This window comes from Ambystoma mexicanum, chromosome 5q, assembly GCF_040938575.1.
Source record: "Ambystoma mexicanum isolate Mex_15411 chromosome 5q, UKY_AmexF1_1, whole genome shotgun sequence".
Taxonomy (NCBI): domain Eukaryota; kingdom Metazoa; phylum Chordata; class Amphibia; order Caudata; family Ambystomatidae; genus Ambystoma; species Ambystoma mexicanum.
Genome location: NC_090933.1, coordinates 659,925,968 through 659,948,341, shown reverse-complemented (window position 1 = coordinate 659,948,341; position 22,374 = coordinate 659,925,968). Strand labels below are relative to the sequence as shown.

The 22,374-nt window shown below is 47.0% G+C and overlaps 1 protein-coding gene across 2 annotated transcripts in view; it reads left to right on the top strand.

Annotated features, from left to right (window-relative positions):
- The first annotated feature begins 340 nt into the window (after positions 1–340).
- The window catches only part of CYP7B1 (cytochrome P450 family 7 subfamily B member 1), a 1,473,462-nt gene continuing 1,451,428 nt past the window's right edge, over positions 341–22,374 (top strand). The window contains exon 1 of one of the 2 annotated variants that reach the window (XM_069621114.1): positions 341–703. In XM_069621114.1, coding sequence (XP_069477215.1) covers positions 606–703 — 98 coding nt within the window. In that variant the 5' untranslated portion in view covers positions 341–605. The remainder of the gene's footprint in view (positions 704–22,374) is intronic. The other variant, XM_069621115.1, reaches the window with a different exon arrangement.

Sequence of the window (22,374 nt, the reverse complement as noted above, 5' to 3'; positions counted from 1 at the left end):
CCAATTCCCTCCCTCAGCATGCCTTGCGCCCCCCATCAGCATCTCTCACGGGGGGGGGGGGTGGGAGGGCAAATGTTGTGTCACTCCACTGTGCATTAGTATCCATTAAATTGCCTCAATACAGTTCCTTGTCGTGAGGGTGCGAATCGAGAGAAATACAGCGCATACAAGCAAGAAAAAAAAGTCGGTAGGCTTTCAAAAAAGTCAGCAACATTAACCTTCTCCACTACTGACAAATGGCAGCGCTGGGATGATCAAGCATGTGCTAGCCCGCCACAGGTTTACACCATGACGAAAAAAATGAACGCAGTTATATTGCAGGAGATTAACAATTTAATCAAAAAAAAGCATGTGTGCTCAGAGCCGACCTTTGCTAGAGTGCATTGTGTGTAGTTTCTGGCTGGGAGGAGCTGTGGAGCACTCGCAACCAATCCAAGTTCAACCCTTCCCTGCCTGCGATTGCCCGTCAGGAGGAAAAGTTCACTCCTGTTACAGAAAAGTTGTACAATCCAGGCTCTTATCTTGCAGCAAGAGGCACAGCCTGGGCACGGCAAGGCTTTCCGCAACACTCGACGCTCTCCTTTGAAGTCGGGCACCGGGCAACAATGCTGCACGCCCTGCAATGCCTTCTCGACGTCTACACCCTGGCTTTAGGGGCGGCGGTGCTCCTCCTGTGCTGGTGGTTGCGTAGCGGAAGGAGGAGGTATGTACAGATAAGGCTTTTATGCGCCGAGAGCCCCTCTGCTCCCCCTCCCAACCCCTTCTCGCTGCATGAACACGAGAGGAGAGGAGATCGCTGAACATGAGGCGAACTGCACGCCTATTGAAAGCTGCTGTGTCGCCATCCGCTGACAGGCAGACCATGTATTTCACAGCATACATGCCTCAACATTAGCCACACCCTCGCAGATACTAGTCCAGTCCTGGTTTCACTTTGCAATATGGGACTTGTAGTCCTGGATTTCCCCATTATAAAACCAGGACTGCGAGTCCCAGAACTCAAAGTTGAAACCAGAATAGGTCGGGTCTTTCTCCAGAAAGGAATGGATAATGTTGGCATGTACGAGGTTCATTAAGTAGATCTCTCAAGAGTCACGAGTCATGCGTGGGAACGCCATTTAGTTGTGTTTCTGCTTGGAATTCTGGGACTTGTAGTGTTGCTAAACTTCAAATGGAAAATAGAAAAACTGCAAGGCTTAGAGGCTAGACCGAAAAAAATAGGACTGAATTGCCTTATCGTGCATTGCCACGCGAAATGTGAGACCTCTGTTATAAACAGCTAATCGCCATGTGTCTGTTTTACTAAATGAAAAGATAAGTAAATGAAATGATAACCGGAGGGTGAAAGATTTCTCGCTGTGTCCTTTGCATAGTCTATACTCACTGCTGGAGTGAATGAATCTGTGTGTAGCTTCTGTTCACACTGGTGTGTGAAACGCTGGTGCTGGGCAGTGCATCCCTGACGATTTGGACAGTATGTGTAGGGATGTGCTACTCTTCAATGTATCCTGTTAAATCGTGTCATGTATTCACTAGAGCTGTGGCTAGACTCGGGCCGTAGCTGCGGAGGGGGTGAGGTCACGGTGTGGCGCCCCATAGCGTTAACAAAGCGCTGTCTAAGAAGTTGTGTCTGCGTTCGCAAAGGGCTCTGTCCAGTTTGAGGGGCTCTGTCTAGTTCTGTGGGGTTTGATCTTCTCATCTGAAGACTATCATGACTTACTGCCAGGACAATCAAAGGTTCTCGACATGACTTTCTTGTCAGTCCAGGGCTGGGAACTGTACATTATATTTCCACAGTAGTTAACATCAAGCTGCATGCCCGTTAAAACAGCGATACACGTAGGTGACATTATCACCGTGGTAACAGTATACACGCAGGTGACTTTCTCATCGCGATAACAGCATAAGCGCAGGTGACTTTCGCATCGTGATTACAGCGATACACGCAGGTGACTTTCTCATCGTGATAACTGCACGCCCGTGACTTTCCTATCGTGATCACAGCGATACACGCAGGTGACTTTCCTATCGTGATCACATCGATACACGCAGGTGACTTTTTCATTGTGATAACAGCATACACGCAGATGACTTTCTCATCAGGACAACAGCAATACACGCAGGTGACTTTCTCATCAGGACAACAGTGATACACACAGGTGACTTTCCTATCGTGATAACAGAGATACACGCAGGTGACTTTCTCATCAGGACAACAGCGATACACGCAGGTCACTTTCCTATCGTGATAACAGAGATACACGCAGGTGACTTTTTCTCATCAGGACAACAGCGATACACGCAGGTCACTTTCCTATCGTGATAACAGAGATACACGCAGGTGACTTTCTCATCAGGACAACAGCGATACATGCAGGTCACTTTCCTATCGTGATAACAGAGATACACGCAGGTGACTTTCCCATCAGGACAACAGTGATACATGCAGGTCACTTTCCTATCGTGGTAACAGTGATACACGCAGGTGACTTTCTCATCAGGACAAAAGCGATACACGCAGGCGACTTTCTCATCACAACACAGTGGAGAGTATATAGACATCTCACGATGTCACATGCGAATACCACATCTGGACGTTCCTTGTATTCAGCCCTTTGCGGCCACGCTTTTATATTTCAAAACAAAATGCACAGAAACAAACCGTTCGAGGCTTCTCCGTCAAACAGGACATAGTGAGGTCGTTTGCATTATCAAACTGCTGCACACACTTTTTAATTGTGCTCTGTTCAATGACCCACAAATACCAGCGACTTCGCACGCAGGCAGCTACATGCCGCGTGTGCAGGCAGCTACATGCCGCGTGTGAGCACACCACACAGACTAGGGGCCTGATTCATGGAACGTTTTCCTATGGGAGTGCGCCATTATACAACACTTCCATGAATCAGGTCCCTAGATGTCCCTTGTTTGCTTCACATTTTGGTACACGAAGTAATGCATGCGTAACGGCAAATGCGTGAAGCGCCGTTCAAGTCAGGGTTAAGTGTGGGAATGTGATCGCCGCCCAGAGGAAGTAGGTCAGTGCCAGAAAGTAGCTGCCAAGTGGGTGGCCCTTTGGTGTTTACCCAGCAACACTTTGTACTTGGGAATTCTTGGTTCAAACTTGTCAGACAAGCGGAAGTACAAGTGCCAGACAGCAAACTGCAGTTGTCTGATAGCTGAGGCAGAATAGTGATGATTTGGGATTAGACCACATATTGATACTAAAAAGCCTTGTTTGAATTGGCTCCCCCACTCTGTAGATCTTTCAGGACATATCATGTCTTCCATGAGATGCTCCACAAGTCCTGGGTCCACCACCAGATCACTCTGCAGAGAAATTACCTGACATCCTTCATTTGCAATGGGAAATAGGATAGCTCAGCAGCAACGTGCCCGGGTCCGCGTTTAGAAACCTCTGGGTATTAAGCGAGTTATAAATAACCTATCATATCATAAAGCAACACAGATTCGATCCCTGGGTCTGCTTAAATATGCAACTAAGACAAAACAAAAAACAATTATGCAACTAAAAAACAAACAATTCCTGTAACAGCGCCTCGATGCCCGCGGGCTGTTTGAGCGCTTTAACAAGGCAAAATAAATAAAAAATAAAATAAATAAATTGAAGCACCATTCTGTAGGAAAGCATACTGGCGTGAGCCAAAACACAGTTACTCGGAAGACATTTCTAACCTGGCATGGTGCAACACAGGAGCTTTGTTTCTGAATATTTTTGAGAAATTAGTTTTGATGGACGAGCAATAAAGTGTTGGCCATTCATTAACATGTATTGACCTTAAAACATGTCTGACTGAGCGGTTTCCTCGCATGCAGACTGTTCTTGCGTGGCTCAATATTGCACTGCACACCGCTGTCCCACACAATGGCTGGGAAACCGCTTCATGATCACACTGCTGGCTAAGCTATGTCCCTGGCAGTTATCACCCAGCAGAGTGACATCTATCTTTCCCTGTCACCCCACGAGTGTTGCAGATGGAATATGTAATCAGTGGCAGTTTGCAGTAACTGATGAACCCATATGCATGCATCATTGTAAGCCGAACCCCGACCCTCACCCGAAATGATTTGTCTCACAACATTTTGTGAAGTGTTGTGAATAAAACGCCATAGGATTTTATTGTACAGATATGGTTATGCAGATAAACAAATAATCACATATCATAATAATATCATACTTTTGGGCACTGGGTCCTGAGGTTACCCCCTCTGGCCCGGGCAGGTTACCGGCTGGCCGTGTTCCCCCAAAAGTATCCCCTAATAACAGCCTCTAGATGCGAGCGTCGCCGAGATTTCCCGAAAGAAATGTTCCATGCCTTGGATTGATAAGTGGGTGCCGTCTTTGTGAAAACGATCCGGATCACCCAGGGTAATGGCAGGGTGTTTTATGAAACCCCGCCCTCTTGCTGCACAGAATTTCTCTATTCCCCTGTTGAGTTTTCTTCTAGCAATGTCTACGGATTTGTAACAGTGGGCCCCCAGCCATTTCTTTCTGAGAAGGATGGCCAAAAAATATATTTCCATTTCCTACCAGTTGTGGGAAATGCCCGCCAAGGAGGAGCAGATTTGCTCAAATAAGTTTCTCCTTCCTGAGTTCACCAGGTCATTGCCCCCCAAGTGTATTATGAGAAATTCAGGTGGGTCTCTGTATGCGACCAGTTCTGCTAGCGTTTCGTGGATGTCGGCCCACCGTAGGCCCCTGTAACCCCACCATGAAGCAATGGTATTTTTAAATGGCAGACTTTCTTTGGTTTCTTCCGCATATCCACCTGTCCTGAAGATGAATGAGTGGCTGACAAGCCATGCTGAGTTGAGCGAGGTCTTCCCATCGCCTATTGGCTCTGCAGGGGGGCGGGGAAGAGGAAGAAAACGAAACGGGGATGACTATATTAGCTGTGGTCTGATGTATCTTTTGTAGCAATCTGACTTCCATCCCCCTATGTTTTTTAGCTGTGCTGGTGCCAGCCCTCCCTGCCACGCTGAGGTTGCGGTACCTATTCTGAAGGAGTGGGTACCAGGGTCTCATCCCGCGTTGCCTATCGCTTTCATCAGCACCCCTTTAAATTGGTAGCGGCTTAGAGCCGAGGCATATCGGTGGATTAAAAACCTCCCCCCAACCTGGGGCCTTTGTGCATAGTAAAGGATGGTGATACATACTGGGCAGTTTGTTGCATCGTCGATGCAACAACTGTTAATGGTTCTTTTGGCCCCAGTTTTTGTTTTTTGGATTTCTATGTTGACGCTGTCTTGTCTGACTCTGACTTCCATGACGCCTAAACCGTTTGTGGCCTTGGTGCTGGAGGCGATGAGCTCTCCCACCCGGAAGGCCCTGAAGTAGGCCAGAAAAAATGCTGTTTTGAATAGTACGATTTCATATGGGTGCCAGCATATGGCTTCCAACTGGTCTGCTATTTTTACCAGTTTGTGGAAATTGAGGGGGCGGCGAGTGTATCTGGGGCCCTTCCACTCTGGGCCATCCTTTCATAGCATAGGAAATTAGGGCGTTCTGGGTGGGATCTAAGTCACCACGTAATTTTGAGAAATATGAGATTGCTACTAGGTGTCTTTTTGCCCAGTCCCTCTTAAAGCCCTGCTCATGCGCCCATTTTAAGACTATTTAAGACTATACTAAATGGTTTAACCCTGTGGCTCCAAATACTGTTTGTAAGCACTTACTGTACTGAGTTGCAGTAGTGCTTGCCAGTGATCTCTCTGCCATCTCTATTAAGAACCCTGGGCCAGGACCCAAACTTTCTATGGGCAGCGCGTTGTTGGCACCCGTTTTAAAGGTGCCTGTATCATGTTGGACATCCCGGCCTGGGCTCACTGCTGCTGGCGTTGATGTCGGTATTTTGTTGGCACCCCTTTTTGAGGTGCCTGGTTCTTGTTGGGCAACCCGGCCATTGCACTTTGGCAATGGCGTTGATGCCGTTATTTTTTGGTTCCCATTATTGCCCAGCATTCTGCTGGTATTGGCGTAATCTGCTCGTGGGTGTGCGGCGCTAGCTCCCGGAATCTTGGCCACTGAAAGCGAGATAAAGCACCTGCAATATCATTGTCTGCTCCTGCAATGTGCTTTGCTTTGGCCACAATGTTTTCTTGTAGTGTGACCGCTGTAATGGCTCGTAGAACTTTCAGCACTAAAGGGCATTTAGTGGATCTTCTGTTTATGGAGCCTACCACGGCCATGTTGTCGCACCAGACCAAGAATTCTGTGTTCGCTAGCTGCCTGCCCCAGATGTGTAAAAGTAAGCCAGATGGGAAATATTTCTAGGAGGGTGATGTTTCTTGTCCACCCTGCCACTTGCCATGTTATGGGCCAGTGTCCTGCCACCCATTCTGTGTCTAGTATGGCTCCAAATCCCTTGCTCCCGGCTGCATCGATGAAAAGGACAAAGAAGGTAGCAGGCGCCCCTCTCTCGAAAGAACAAGGCATGATAACCTGTTCAGTGGTTATTAACCACATTGAGAGTTCGCAGCCATTGCTTTTTGCTCACTGTACCTTCACAGATGGGAAATACCCATTTGCATATCAGTCTTTGTCCCGCCCACAAGGGCAGTCCAGCACCGAAATGCTATGGCAATTCCTCTCTGAACAAGAGTACCATCAGCAACCCCATACACGTGTTTCAGCCTTGTTGGGCATCATCAGTGAGGTGAAGCTGAGCCTCTCTAAGCACAGTGAGCAGGGAGTCCACGTCTGGTTGCCCCCAGGTAACCTAGGGTGACCAACCCCAAGTTCCTTTCAAAAATACAAAAAAGGTAGCAGGCACCCCTCTCTCAAAAGAACAAGGCATGATAACCTGTTCAGTGGTTATTAACCACATTGAGAGTTCGCAGCCATTGCTTTTTGCTCACTGTACCTTCACAGATGGGAAATATCCATTTGCATATCAGTCTTTGTCCCGCCCACAAGGGCAGTCCAGCACCGAAATGCTATGGCAATTCCTCTCTGAACAAGAGTACCATCAGCAACCCCATACACGTGTTTCAGCCTTGTTGGGCATCATCAGTGAGGTGAAGCTGAGCCTCTCTAAGCACAGTGAGCAGGGAGTCCATGTCTGGTTGCCCCCAGGTAACCTAGGGTGACCAACCCCAAGTTCCTTTCAAAAATACAAAAAAGGTAGAAGGCGCCCCTCTCTCGAAAGAACAAGGCATGAAAAGGACCCTTTTTGTCGATGTGTCCAATGGCATACACCAAAGTGTTGTCCCGTTAAAATCTTTAAGGACATTTTCCCAAATTTCCAGATCTTGTTTCACCTCTGCGCCTAGTCGGATGTGTAGGTGGGGTTTGGTGCAAGATTTGATTTTTAATTCCAGACTTCTGGAGAATACCCTTCACTGAGGGAGAATTCGGGCTGCAAAGTTGAGGCTTCCAGCTAGGGACTGGATTTCTTTCACTGTGCCTTTGTCTTTTTTTTGTTGTTAAGCTTTGTATTTTTTCCAGGAGTTCTGCTATTTTAGTTTCTGAAATTTTGCATAGGCCCTTTGCAAAGTCTATTTCAATGCCTAGAAAGATTATGTTGGTGGCTGGTTTGGTCATTTTTTCGGCTGCCAGGGGGATGCCCCATTGCGTGATCATTTCTTCTAACGTCGCCAGGGCTCTGTTGCAGTCTTCAGAGTTTGCTGGCCCCAATACCATGAAATCATCGAGGTAGTGTACTATCCTGGACCCTGATCTCTGTCTTTGAAAGGCCCATTGAAAAAAGGAGCTGAATTGTTCAAATAGGGCGCAAGATTCTGCACATCCCATGGAGAGGCACCTGTCTCCATAAAATTTGTTTTTAAAAGTGAAACCTAGCCATCGCTGTGAGTCTGGATGAACTGTCAGTAATCTGAAAGCCGATTTGATGTCCAGTTTGGCCATCAGGGCGTTCGTGCTGCATTCCTGCATGAGTCTTACCGCTTCTTGAATGTGTGTGTATGATACCGCGGATTCCGTGTGCGGAATGCCGTTGTTTAGTGATTGGCCTTTGGGATAAGATAGGTGATGAATTAGCCTCCTTTTCCCAGCTTCTTTTTTGGGGACCAGTCCTAGAGGCGATATTAGGTACTCTTTGAGAGGCATGCGGTCCCAACGTCCCGCGATCCTGCCTAATAGTAATTCCTTCTCAATTTTGCTTTCGACCATTTGTGGGTTATCCCTGGCTGACTTCAGGTTGTTTGGAACATTCAGCGACCCGATGCCTTTGAACGGGATGACAAAACCCTTGGTGAAACCCTGCCGGATTGTTTCGCTGGTTTTTTTGTCTGGATAATTCCTGAGGGCCTCTCTAAAATTGTCTGGGTTGATGGGTGAGCAGCCCGGGGTTAGACCTGGGGTTGGCGGGATGCATCTGATGCTATTTCTTTGTGTTTGAGGCTGGTAGTCTGGTGCAATTACTTGCTGCGTGGTCACCGTTGCAGTTTGTGCACATGTGTTTGTACCAGGATTCTTTTCCTCATGTGCACTGGTTTTTCCCAAAGTTTTTACAAGGGGTGTTGGATTTCTGAGAATGGATTTTGTTCTGCCTTGGGGTATTAGCTTTAGCCTCCCATGGCTGGTTCTTCCGAAAGGGCTGCTCCCCCTTTTTGTGGTTTTCATTGTCAGAGGGTCTGGGGCCCTGGGAGTTTTGGCTATTTTTGGGGGTTATCTGCGCAATCTCTTCTTCTGAAGGAGGCTCTGCGTTTAACATGTATAAATCGTTCTGGACCTCGTTCCATTCTATGGATGGCCTCTCTGACATGCTTCTACTGAATCTAATGTCGTATGCTAGCCAGGTTTTCCCTTTTTTAGCGATTTTTACTTCTCTGATTTTGTCCACATATGCCCATAACTTTCTGCCATTGTGGGGGAATCTTTCTTTATAAATAGTTGCCAAGATGGTGAAAGCCTGTAGCCAGTTGTCCCAATTCTGTTCTACCTGGGTGTTTCTGGCTATGGCTTTCTCCTCTATCTTTTTGGGGTCCCTAAAAGCATCCTTCCCTTTGCATTGGGCTTCTATCAGGGAAAAGATCTCGATGAACTCTTTCACCCATATGGCTTCTTTGATTGTTATGTCAATGTTCCATGCTAGACACCTTTTGTATCTGTTCAATATTTCTCCTTGAAAAGATTTAAGTTTTTGATATAATTGGGGACTACTAATCATAACCGTCTCTGTTGGGTTGTTGTTGCTTGCTCCTGACTGTCCTGGGGTATTTGTAATGGGGACTGACCATGCTTTTAAAGCACCCGTTGTGTTAGGAGCTGTCGTAGTTGGCGTAGTTAAAACTATGACGGCTGATGTTGGTGTTGTTGGTACCTGCATTATTGGTGTTGCTGGCATTGGTGCTGCTGCAGCTGCTGCTGGTGGGGTGGTGGTAACTGTGATGTCCGGTACTAGTGGTGAGGTGGGGTCTGCATGCCTGGACTCGGCTGTGTGAAGTGTTTGTTTGCCCCTAATTTCTAGCAATAATTGCTGCATCTCACTCATGTTCTCGTACAATTTCAACAGTTTTTTTGGTACCTTTTTCCCATGCCTTCCGCAGACTTCCTTCTTTTTGCCGGTGTCGTTTCGTCCCCATGACTGCTTGGTATGGGGACCACTTCTTTTGGTAAGCCGTACATATTTTCTCTGACCCAGGCCCAGCCGTAGTGCTCTGCTGCCTCCATGGCTGCTAGCAAGTGGGGTGATTTCTTTTTCTGGGACGGTGCTGGAGGTTCCTGTGATTTTCGCTTGGGACCCATGTCCTTTTAGGTCTGCAAAGCTGAAATAGACATGGATGCCTGCGTCTGGGTGCTTTGTTTGTTTTTCCTCCACGCTCATTCGTGTTGGCCTTGGATCCTGCTTCTACACGCGTTCTCCCCGGGGTGTCTTTAGTTTCAGCGCGGTTTCTCGCCGTTCACCTGTAGTTGAACGTTTTCTGAACAGTACAATGTTCAAAGGAGGGGAGAAAAGATGCTGCATAAGCAGTGAACTTTTGATGACTGTTAAAGAAGCAAAGCATGGAAGACGCAGAGTGAACAGTGAACCTCCTGTCAGTTTGGGTCCCCGTTCAGGGTCCACAAACATATTGTGTTCTCTTAGAGCATTCTGCTCTTATTTATAAGACCCGGGGAAGCCCTGGGTCTTTCATGTGTAGAGTAGTGGGGGCTGTGTGCCAGCCCCCGGCCGGATAGCCGACATGTCTGGCCCCCTGAGGAGGGGGCACGTCTTTGAACTTGGGCCCTGCGTGCCTGTTGGTTTTCCGTAGGTGCTTCGCACCTTGTTGTGTGGAGGAAGGGTGAGGCGTTTGTTTGCACTTCACCCTTCCTCGGCTTTGTGTGACAGAGACTGCGTGTCTCTGCGCTTGTGGGGGAGAGGAGCAGGCGTGGGGGCGGGAGCTGCCCTCTCCTAGCCTGCCGGATGGTAACATCATTTACTCTGCCTCGCCTTGGGTGGCCCTGCGGCATTGCCCAAAATTAATCTCTCTGAAGGCGCAAAGCATCAGAATGTGTTCCATCTATATGCACGCCCCCAAACTATATTGTCTTGCTATGCCGGTAATGGGCATTATTAGTTTTTATAAAGCTAATCACCATATTGAGCTTGGAAGGCGTCTCTGCAGGGGTTATTCAACATACTGAGCTGTTCTGTCTTGCCTGTTATTTTGTAGTCTTCTATACACCTACATCTGCACGCACCACACTAATGAATGACATGAGCTTTGGAAGTATGTTTCTCAGCAAGTTTGTCAACTTCTTAAATTGTTATTGCAAATTAGTGGAGCCTACTGATGTTAACATGCACACAGATGTTTACATGTCTTCTGTTTGTCATTGCACTGTGGAAAGCAACACACTTGCATTATTAATTCACATGTTTTACTCGATTGACTTGCAACCCTTTGAAAACAAAGCTTCGCTGCTGTGCTGTTTTGCAGTTTTAGACTGAATGATGCTTATTGTGCCTCATAAGTCTCTATAAATAACTCTTATAAGTTTGGTTTCCAATGTGGATCCGCGTTTGTTAGTTTTGAATGACCATGATGCAGAAACCATTGAAGGTTAGTGCGAAAGTGAAGAGGGGATGTGAGCATATGTAGTCTAATGCTTAAACTTCAGAATGCAGAACCAGGAATCGTGGCCTATTTTATTTATTTATTTATTTATTTATTATTACATTTGTATTGCGCATCTAAACCTCAGGTCTCCGGGTGCATAAGCTTAAGAAAAACGTTACAGTTACTACATTCTTACAAAGGTGGTTACATGTTTGACAGCTTAAGATAATTGTTACATGATCAGTATGCTTAAGAATTTAGTTACAGGTTATGCTGAGCACCAATAGTGCATTCTTAAGGAAGTGGTTACAAGTTTAGCAAGCTTTAAGATTATGGTTACATGTTCAACAGGCTTAAGAAATTGGTTACAGGTTATGCAGATCATAGATAAAGCATGCTTAAGGATATGGTTATTAGGGGTGAGAGGCCTCAGTGATTCATGTTTGGGTCTCGAGTTACACAATGGGCAGGCTTGTGGGTGTCTTTACAGGCTAGTGTTGATTTCCATAGAAGTTTGCAGGTCGTGCCAGGTTACTTACAGGTGGCAGAGTATAATTAGGTGTCCTGCGAGAAGAGCCACATTTTTAGTTTTTTGCGGAATGTCAGAAGGGTGGGATCCAACCTTATACCTAGAGGTAATGCATTCCAGTAGTTGGCTGCCATGACGGGGATACCCACCTGATCAAATTATGTAATCATGCAAAGCTCCATTTATACCACTGTGGTCCCTCTTTCCTTAGCTGAGCCAATTTGCATAATCTAGAAGGGATTCTTTTAAACGCAGACTATACAATATGATTAGAACATGCATAGTTTAATATAGCTTTATAGACCGAGGGGAGGGAGGGTTGTTATCTCGGGATAATGAGCAATCACCAAGTTATGGCCAAAGGCCACTGTACATGTTGCACCAATAGAATTCTTTAGGGCCCACAGCCGAATGCCGAGCGATTGGCCATGGCCAAAGGCCATGGCTGGTGGGTCCCAAATAAACCTATTGGTGCAACATGTACAATGGCCACGGCCGAAGGCCATGGCTAGTGGGGCCCAAAGAAATGTATTGGTGCAACATGTACAGTGGACAAGGCCAAAGGCCATGGGCATCAAATAAACTATAGTATAACAAAACACATGAAATTCTGTGATGCCATCTTTGTCATACGCTGAGCAACAGGGGGTGTAAAGGTATCGTGGAATTGCTTCAAATGCCAGTGCTACATTTCTAAGGGTTTTGTTGTGTTAAATCTGATCACCTTAACTCTCTCTTGACAAAGGTTCGTTCACTGAATATACATATATATATATAGAGATATATTGTTAGAGTGAACCTATTATCCATAGAAAATGCACCAAATCTATGGCTAATAACTTTTGAGTCATAAGACGGATCAGCACAACATTTGAAATTACTAATGTGGGGTCCGGGCCCCCCAGAACTGGACATTTTCATGCAAATCAATGTCACAGTTTAAAAGATATGAAGGGTAAAAAAAGTGTGTTTTTTACTTTTCAACTCGTTTTCCCATAAGTAAATGTACTATTTTTTCTGCTCAAGCACACAGCCCAACCCGCTTTGCGCCAAATGAGAAACAAGTCTGTCACAAAGCGCTCAAAGAAACTCCTTTGTTGGTTTGGCCTAAATTCGTCCAGTAGTTTTGTTATTTGGCTAGAACATGGTGCCCCTGTACCCAAAAAGTTAGTCATTGCTGGTGCCAAGTTTTTTTCATTTTTGAAAATCCACCATTACGAGATTCAAGAATCAAGTTCTAGAATCATTTTTGGAAAGTGCCATAAAATGATATACAGGGTGTAAGTAGAGAGTTTTGATGCGAGGGAGCATGTGGGCAGGGTTGGAAAGAATGATTTGTGAAGTTTTGGGGCTTAGGGATAGTGTTGTTTTGTTTGTTTTTTTCAAGCCCTTCTCTGAATTTGACAATCGGCGGGAACAGCACAACAACAAAAAAAGTTAATACTTGAAGGCTATTCTTTTTTGAGATGTGACAATGACTGTGATTGCTAGTTAGGTAAAGAGGAGTATTTTAAGTTAATTTAGGAAGAAATCTGTTTTTTTTTTAATGTAAACAAATACAGGGATTGCTTCCTAAATTAACCTAATATGTGTGGGAGGGGTTTATTAGGTGGGTATTGGTGTCTTTATGGTTGTTAAATGTGTTAAAAATGCTTATAATTGCTTCATTCCCTCCATAAAAACGGTGCAACGAAAGACAGCAGGAAGCCGCTGCTTGTTTACTATATCCTTTTTTTTTAATTGGACAATCTGTTCACGTGACTGAAATGGGAAGATCTCGATTAATGCCTGACGTCAACAGGCATGTTATCTACATGATTGTGATTGTACTGTCCTCTTCTTCGTCACAGTACCTAGTTAGCAATTTTACCTGAACTCCTACATCCCTCTTTCTCGGCCCAGTACTTAATAGTAATCTTACATCCCTCACTCTTCATTATCACATTACTGCACTACCACCATGTCACTCTTCCTCATCACAGTACCACCACCTCACTCTTTCTCATCAGTCTCACGCTACCGCCATGCCTCTCTTCCACATCACACTAGCTCACTAAAACCAACTCACTCTTCCCCTTCAGAGCCCCAACTACTACCATGTTACTCTTCATTGCCACAGTAACCCACTACCACCAACTCACTCTTCCTCGTCACAGTACCCCACTACCTCAAACTCACTCTTTCTCTTCAGAACCACCAACTATTACCATATGACTCTTCCAAATCACAGTACACCACTACCACCACCTCACTCTTTCTCATCAGTCCGACATTACCACCAACTCGCTCTTCCTCATCACAGCACCACACTACCACCACCCCACTCGTTCTCATCAGTCTCACACTACTGCCATGTCACTCTTCCTCGTCACAGTAGCTCACTACCAGCAACTCACTCTTCCTTATCAGAGCCCTCAACTACTACCATGTCACTCTTCGTTGCCACAGTACCCCACTACCACCAACTTACTCTTCCTCATCACAATACCCCACTACCTCCAACTCACTCTTCCTCTTTAGAACAAACTATTACCATGTGACTCTTCCTCATCACAGTATCCCACTACCACCAACCGACTCTTCCTCATCACCGTATCGCACTACCACCACCTCACTCTTACTCGGCACAGTCCCCCAACTACCCCACCTCATTCTTTCTCATCACCGTTCCGCACTACCACCCCATCATTCTTCCTTGTCACAGTCTCCCTTTACCACCACCTCGGTCTTCATTGTCACAGTACCCCACATCACTCTTCCTCGTCACAGTACCCCACTACCACCACATTACTTTTCCTCTTCACAGACCTCCACTACCACCACACTCTTCCTTGTCACAGGACCACTACCACCAACTCACTCTTCATCATCACAATTCCCTAGCACCATCGTCTCACTCTTCCTCATCACATTACCCCACTACCACCACATCACTCTTCCTCGTCACAGTAGCCCACGACCACAAACTCACTCTTCCTCATCACAGTTCCCCACTACGACCATGTCACTCTTCATCATCACAGTAGCCTACTACCACAAACTCACTCTTCCTCTTCACAGACCTCCACTACCACCACATCACTCGTCCTCATCACAGGACCACTACCACCAACTCACTCTTCATCATCGCAGTCCCCTACCGCCATCGTCTCACTCATCTTCATCGCAGTACTCCACTAACAGCACATCACTCTTCCCACTCACAGTAGCACACTACCACAAACTCGCTCTTCCTCATCACAGTCCCCCACTTCCACCATACCACTCTTCCTTATCACAGTAGCCTACCACCAACTCACGCTTCCTCTTCACAGTCCCCCCACTACCACCACCTCACTCTTCCTTGTCGTAGTCCCAAACTACCACGATCTCACTCTTCCTCATCACTGTACCGTACTACCACTAATCCACTCTTCATCATCACAGTACTGCACTGCCACCACCTCACTCTTCCTCGCTACGGTCTCCCAGCTACCCCACCACATTTATCCTTGTTACTGTCCCACACTACCACCACCTCACTATTCCTTGTCACTGTCCCCCTCTACCACCATCTCACTCTTCATTATCACAGTACTGCACTACCACCAACTAATTTTACCCCATCACAATAACCCACTACCACCAACTCACTCTTCCTCTTCACAGACCTCACAGACCACCACCACATCACTCTTCCTTGTCACAGTCCCCCAATACCACCACATTACACTTCCTCATACAGTGTACAAGCTGAATGTAACATAAATCACACGCAAATGTAGCTCACTAATATAGAAACGTAACAGTAATGGGCAGCCATCTTTTTCCAAAATGGAAGCAACAACATGCTTCTAATTAAACGAAAGGCCCCAAGGCTTCACGAGAAAACAAAATACTGAAACCACAGAATACAGGTATTCTGACTTCAAAAGCAGGCAAGGTAACTACAATGCAGTTTCCAGGCTAGGTTTCTTTCAACAAGATGCTTCCTGTCTGAGGGGATCTCTTTGCTTGCAGCAACATCCTATTTGAAATATATATATGAGAGTATGAGAGAGAGAGAGAGAGAGAGAGAGAGAGAGAGAGAGAAATATATATGCAGCACAGGGCATCGCTGCTCTGGGTAAGTGCAGCAACGGGCAGCGCGGCTCTGGGTAAGTGTAAGGAGACACAAGACTGTAGAGGTTACAGTTACAGCCTCTAAGTGCGTGGAAGGCCCATAGGCAGTTCAGGGGTGACTGATCAAGGGAGAGCCTCGTACACAGTGAGAGTCTGAGGGTAGCCAGCAGCCAGTTGGTGCAGCAGACAGGTAGGTCAAGTAGGTTCACAGGGGAGGGAGAGAGAGAAAGCAGAGGAGAAGAGGAACGTTTTGAGCTGCTTCCGGAACTTCAGGTGGTCTGGCTCAAGTTTGAGGGGTGCAGGGAGGCCATTCCAGAGGGAGAGACCTGCAGAGGAGAGGGATCTACCCCCCACTCTCTGCCTGGAGAAGCATCTGACCCTTAGAGAGTTGGAGGTAGCTGAGTGAAGGGCTTGAGAAGGAAGATATTTAGGAAGAGAACGTTGGATGTAGTGTGGGCCCCGGCCCCAGAGAGCCTTGTGGACAATGCAAAGGGTCTTGAACTTTATCCTTGCGGCCACTGGGAGCCAGTGTAGAGATTTCAGGGCTGGAGAAATACGGTCCCTGGGCTTGAGGCCAAGGATACGTCTTGCAGTCTTGTTCTGGATGAGTTGCAGAGGGTGGAGCATATTGGAAGGCAGATTGAGAAAGAGGCTGTTGCTGGAGTCCAGCTTAGAGAGAACCAGAGCTCTGGAGACAGTTAGCTCCTGGGGGAAGGTGAGAAAGGGAAGAGTCCCTTTGAGGAGATGCAGTTGGTAGTGGGACCTCTTGGCGACATCAGAGATGTGAGGAGGGAAAGGGAGAGTGGAGTCGAAGATGACGCCAACTTTTTCTGTCTCACAAGAAGGTGAAGGAAGAGGGCCCAAGAAGGGAGTCCAGAGTGAGAGAAGGAATGCAAGAGTAGGAGTCCCAATGTGAAGGATCTCCCTCTTACTGGCATTAAGGCATAGATGGTTGGAGGTGCACCAATCCTGAATCATGGATAGGCAGTCAAGAATGAGAGAGGGAGGGGAGGGGAGGAGACTGAGGGGAGCCTGAAGGAGAGATGAAAGTTAGAGGAGAATGTAGTGATCAGGTGGGTCAAAGGGACCAAGTAGAGGTCAAAGAACCAGGGTGAGAGGATAGAGCCCTGGGGAACGCCACAGGTGGAGAGAGAGGTGGTGGAGAGAAAGGAGCCAAGTTGGACCTAGGGGGGGGCGATCCAAGAGGAAGGAGGACAGCCACTCCAGGGTCTGATCCATGATGCCCAGGTTCTCACAGAGTCACTTGATCAGGATTCTGTGGTTGACCATGTCAATGGCAGAGGAAAGATCAAGGCAGATGAGGACAGAGGGAGGGCTGTAATCAAGGTTAGAGAGCATGTTTTCACGGGTGTTCAGGAGAGCAGTTTCCGTGCCTCTGGCAGCTCTGAAGCCAGACTGATGGCCATGGAGACAACCAACGGATTCAGTGTGGAGAGTAACCTGGGAGATGGCCAGATTTTCTAGGAGTTTTCCCAGGAGAGGGGTGATAGAAATTGGGTGATAGTTTGCCTGACAGGTATGATCGACAGATGACTTTTTGAGGAGGGGGTGCACAAGGGAGTGCTTGAGGAGAGATGAGAAAGTTCCAGTGGCGAAAAGTGATTACGGAAATCAGCCAAGGCTGGAGCAAGGGTGTCAATATAGTTCTTGATACTTCTGGAGGAGCATGGGAGCACCTGTTTGGACAACACTTTCATAGATCAGACTTGTCTAGGTACCTTGTCAGGTGTTGTGAGAGAGAAAGTAGGAGGAGAGAGAGAGTTGGCCAAAGAGGGGGCAAGAGAGGATGAGGGATAGGAGGAGGAAGAGGAGATAGAGGACAGAATGTCCTGAGTTCTAGTGATGAAGTGAAAGGCCAGAGCAGTACACAGGGCCTGGGAGGGAACAGGAGAGGTAGAGACTGCTGCAGGATTGTCCAGTTCCCTGCAGATTTTAAAGAGTTCAGCCATATTGTTATAAGGCACTGAGATGCGGGCTTGAATGTGGGCTCTCTTCTTGGATGGCACAGAGAGTATGTATTGACTTTGGAGGAGGCGGCAGGCCAGTTTTTCGGAGGATGCGGCTAAAGTCCTCCACTTTCTCTCAGCCGCCCCTCACTTGAGTTTCAGGGCAGCGAGTCATACCAAGAGTTGCACTTGGAGGTAAGCTTCAGCCGGATTCTCACGGCAGGGGCAAGGATGTCCAGAGTGTTGGAGATAGTGGGATGCAGATCAGAGAGGGCTTTGTCAGAGTTAGCCGCAGGCGTAGGAGGAGCAGAGAAAGTAGAGGCAAAGGCATCCACTGGCACACGCTTCATGGGCCGAATGACCGTGAAGGTAGGTGACAGTGCAGGGGTGGGATTTACCTGAGGGATAGAGGGTTTCAGGTGAGAGGAAAGTAGAAAGTGGTTGGTCCAAGAGAGCGGACTGTTAAGGGGGTTAGAGAGGTGGATGTCTGATGAGAACATCCAAAGTATGTCGGGCAGAGTGTGTCGGACCACAGGGCAGAATGGAGAGAGCAAGCATGTGGCAGAGGTTGTGGAGAAGTCTGTTGTGTTGTACTTTTCCTCCTGGTTGATAGATTTGTGTGCATGAGCCCCCGATGGAATGTTGGTGTGGAATGTTATGGATGATCTGGGTCTGGGTGTTCCAGGAAGTCAGTTGGGGCCTGGACTTGTATGATGAGGGGGCCGGTGGATGTCTCTCTCTGTTTACTTACTTAACCTATTTTCCTCATATGTACTTACCTTCCGTGTCAACTTAGTAAAGAAGTTGAGCATATTGCATGGTATGGAAGTTTTGGTGATGAAAGTACGGTCTGGTTTAGATGTCTTTCTTGGATTGTTCTGCAGAGTTCTATAGTATTGTTCCCTTACTTCCTCCTCTGTTGTTATCCTTATTTCATAAAGGGGGAAGATGTGTTGTGTTGTACTTTTCCTCCTGGTTGATAGATTTGTGTGCATGAGCCCCTGATGGAATGTTGGTGTGGAATGTTATGGATGATCTGGGTCTGGGTGTTCCAGGAAGTCAGTTGGGGCCTGGACTTGGATGATGAGGGGGCCGGTGGATGTCTCTCCCTGTTTACTTACTTAACCTATTTTCCTCATATGTACTTACCTTCCGTGTCAACTTAGTAAAGAAGTTAACCCAAGCTGAATGACTCACTCCATTCATTTAACCCAAGCATCAAACTTAACAAAGTCCAGAGAAGGAAATAGAAGCATCGAGGTGGATGTTGAGGTCTCTGAGGAGGAGAAGTTGAGAGGTAGAGGCAAGCAGAGAAGAGAAGAGGTCATTCCACTCTGAGAGGAAGAGGGCAACCTGGCCAGTAGCCTGTAGATAGTGGCCACAGTCACAGAGAGGTTAGGAGAGGTGGAAAGCCTGCAGACCAGGCATTCAAAGGCGGAATAGGCCTGCATAGGAATGACAGAAGCAGGGAGCCTCTCAAGAAAGACCAGAGCTACTCCACCTCCGGGCTGGTTGGTTCAGGCCTTAGAGTGGATCTTGTAGCCACCAGGGAGGAGAGTGTCAAAACTTCTGACAGAGCTGGCCATGAACCATGTCTCAGTAAGAGTGAGAACATCCAGGTCAAGTTCTTTGAGGAGGTGACAAATGTCAGCGAAGTGTTTAACAACAAAGCAAGAGTTAAGATTAGCGACACGGAACAGGTTGCCATATTTGAAGGACTTCTGGTCATGGGTTGTTAACCTCTTGCCTGACTAATGGTATCCCTCTATGGACTCTCTTTGTCTGTATCTCTTGTTAGCACTCTTAAGCCTCTGGGCCAGAGGTGCGCAATAGAAATAAATAAAGTAAAGTAAAGGAAGAGGCACCCGAGAGTGGGCAGAGGTGGAAGCGAGAGGTGGCAGAGGGGCCAACGGGTTGTTAGTAGGAGTAGAAGAAGGAAGGAAGTTGATAAGACACGGGAGATGCCTATCAAACGGGAGGAGATTGGGCTGAGGGCCCTGGAAAAAGACAGTGCCATTCAGATAAACATTAATGATGACCTTGGAGGAGTGGAAGGGGGCCAAGAAGGCTTCCCACCGAGTGCCACCGTTAATGGGAGAGGAAGAGATAGGGGAGAGAGCCGAGACCATATGAAGGTTCCATAGGTCAGGTGAAGGAACGACAAAGAGGATGTCAGTGGGAGTCTGTCTGGAGGAAGCACTGATGTAGGTATCGGTGCTTCCTCCTAACATGAGAATGCATTAGGAAGCCTAATGCATTCTCATATAAAACACACTCCAGTTTCACCAAGTTTGTCATTAAATTACTTTATGAAGACAACCTTTCTAGTCAAACAAATTTAATGTACTAATTCAGTTTTTTTATTTTTCTTTGCTCACTAATAAAATAATGTTTTTACGTGTTCGCTTCACCAAAAAAACTCCAAAACATGCATTGCTAACATCACTATGTGCTACTAGCATTATGGACCTCGGTAGCAGTCATTATTGCTTGGGATAATGACCCTTGCCCAACTCATGGCATGAAGCAAAGTCATTAGCCATCCATAATAACCCCTCTCTCGTTCTATAAGGCTATACTAAAAGTTAAATGGGAGCATCAGAGATGTGACATAGCAGCACCTGAAAAAAACTATTGAATACAGATGCCGTAAATGTACCAGAATGGTGGGGAGAAAGACAGTGATGCGTGGTGACTGGGACAATAGACGATGTTACATCCTCTATACGCAGAGCCGTAGTGCGACAATGACGCTGAATGTGATGGGCTGTGAAACTGCGTCACGGCGCACCAGAGAAAGAGATGATTGTTCTTCATGCCGCTCGAAGGCGAGCAAGGTGATAATTGCCCTAAAGACCACTGGGAGTTCCAGTGCAGGGGATCTAGGAGCGAAACCTGCCTCCATCTGTAAGTGGTGACAGGGCACCTAGGGTGGCAAGAAGGCAGTGAGCTAGCGTGTCCAGGTGATGGCTAGAGGAGAAGAGGGAGGTGGCTGGCAAGACCAGGCAAGGAGTTTAGCCGGGGCCCTGATGTGGATTGTGAGCCAGCCTGCTTGGTGGTCTGCCTTATCGAAGCATGATTGGAGAATCAGGTGTGGTTTAGCCGAGTTTGGATGGGCAAGTCAAATCATTCCCTTTTGGGGAAGGATGAAGAAATGTTTGAAACCAGTGAGGAGACCGCTTTATTATTTTGTTTTTCCTAAAGCGAGAATGATGCAGCGGCTTGATTGATCGGCGCGTGTGTCGGGCAAGGCTCTTGCAGAGGTTGGGTAGGAATGAGTGAGCAACCACCAAAGTTGAGTTGAGGAATGTGGTGGATTCATGCCACTGCTGAAGTGGGCCCCAAGATTTGTGGCAAAAGGGGGTGGGGCTGGTGCTGTTGGTACGCAATAACATGGGATGAGTTCCGCTCAAAGCAGCACGCCCCTTGCTGAACTTGGCAGGGTCCAGAGGTGAATTGCTTAAGGAGGTGACGGATGTAGGATGGGGGGGTAAATATTTGGGCGTTGACAGCAAAAACAATACTGGTATGAGAAGCCACATGACTCCATGCGTTTTTACGTTGCAGTATATTTTACTCAACAAGAGAAAGCAGTCAGAGTAAGGACGAATGGCCCCGGAGTCAATACATCAAATGTTCATTTCATGAAGTCACCGCAATCCGGGCCCAGTGCCCATAGACCATGACAACCACGACAATCACAGCCTCGCGCTTTGCGCAACGTGCCTCGAAATGCCATTCACTTCCCTGTTTCTGTCGGAGGCCAAGTGAAGCAATATCGAATTAGCCCTTGCTGAAATACCAGACCAAATTCCTAATTGATACCGTATGTGCAGTTCTTTCCCACGATACAAGGTTTGCGTAGTTATTTCCGCCATCTCGCAACTGATTTGTTTTCGATTATTCATATTTGAAAGGGTAAACCAGGGAAATCATTTTGGTATAGTTTAAAAACGCCATCGACATTCCACGGCAATCCCAAACACCTTTGCATGGGAAAGAGGAAGTAATGTGTCTGTGGTGGAATGCGGGGCTGTGGCTTTCAGGAGACCTAGAGATCCTTTCAACAGGCACATTGACCCTCTGAGCTAGCGTAGAGTAGGGGACCATTTTCAGAGGATTAGTGTAAAGAGGTTTACCGATTCAGATATTGGCCCCCGACCCCATCAGAGGCAGAACGTGGAGACAGAGCTCGGTTTCCATGCGCCATTCAGGACCATCAATAATTCAGCGATTCTACCCCAGCAACGTGTTGCGCGCCCTGGTTACTGTTTCCTGTTTCCAGGCACGGTGAGGTGCAAGGCGTTCTGCCTTTGTTCCCCTCTGCAGACAAGGAAGGAAGTCGTTAGGAGAAAGTTGGTGGCACTGTGTTATGGACAACGTGGAGAGTTCGGCTATTTTGAAATATAAGAATCTTACCTTAAATCATGTAATATGTGAAATTTCAAGAGGGAAATGAACTTTAAACTACCTCAGTTTTGTTTCTGAATATACAGTCTTGTCCAAACTATGCTGAGTTCATGTAGTGTACAATACTCTCGCTGCCTGACCTCTAACACAGAGGTGGACAGCACACGCCTTGTTTACATAGACCATTTATGTAACTTCCGATGCTTCTTTGTGTGGAGACTGGCACGTAATCGTGTCATAAAAGACTTTCGGAATGTACCGGCGGAGGCACTGAGCGAGCAACCGCTAAAAACAAACAAAAACACCGCCGTTATACTGCAGGGCGCACGCACGCACACACTT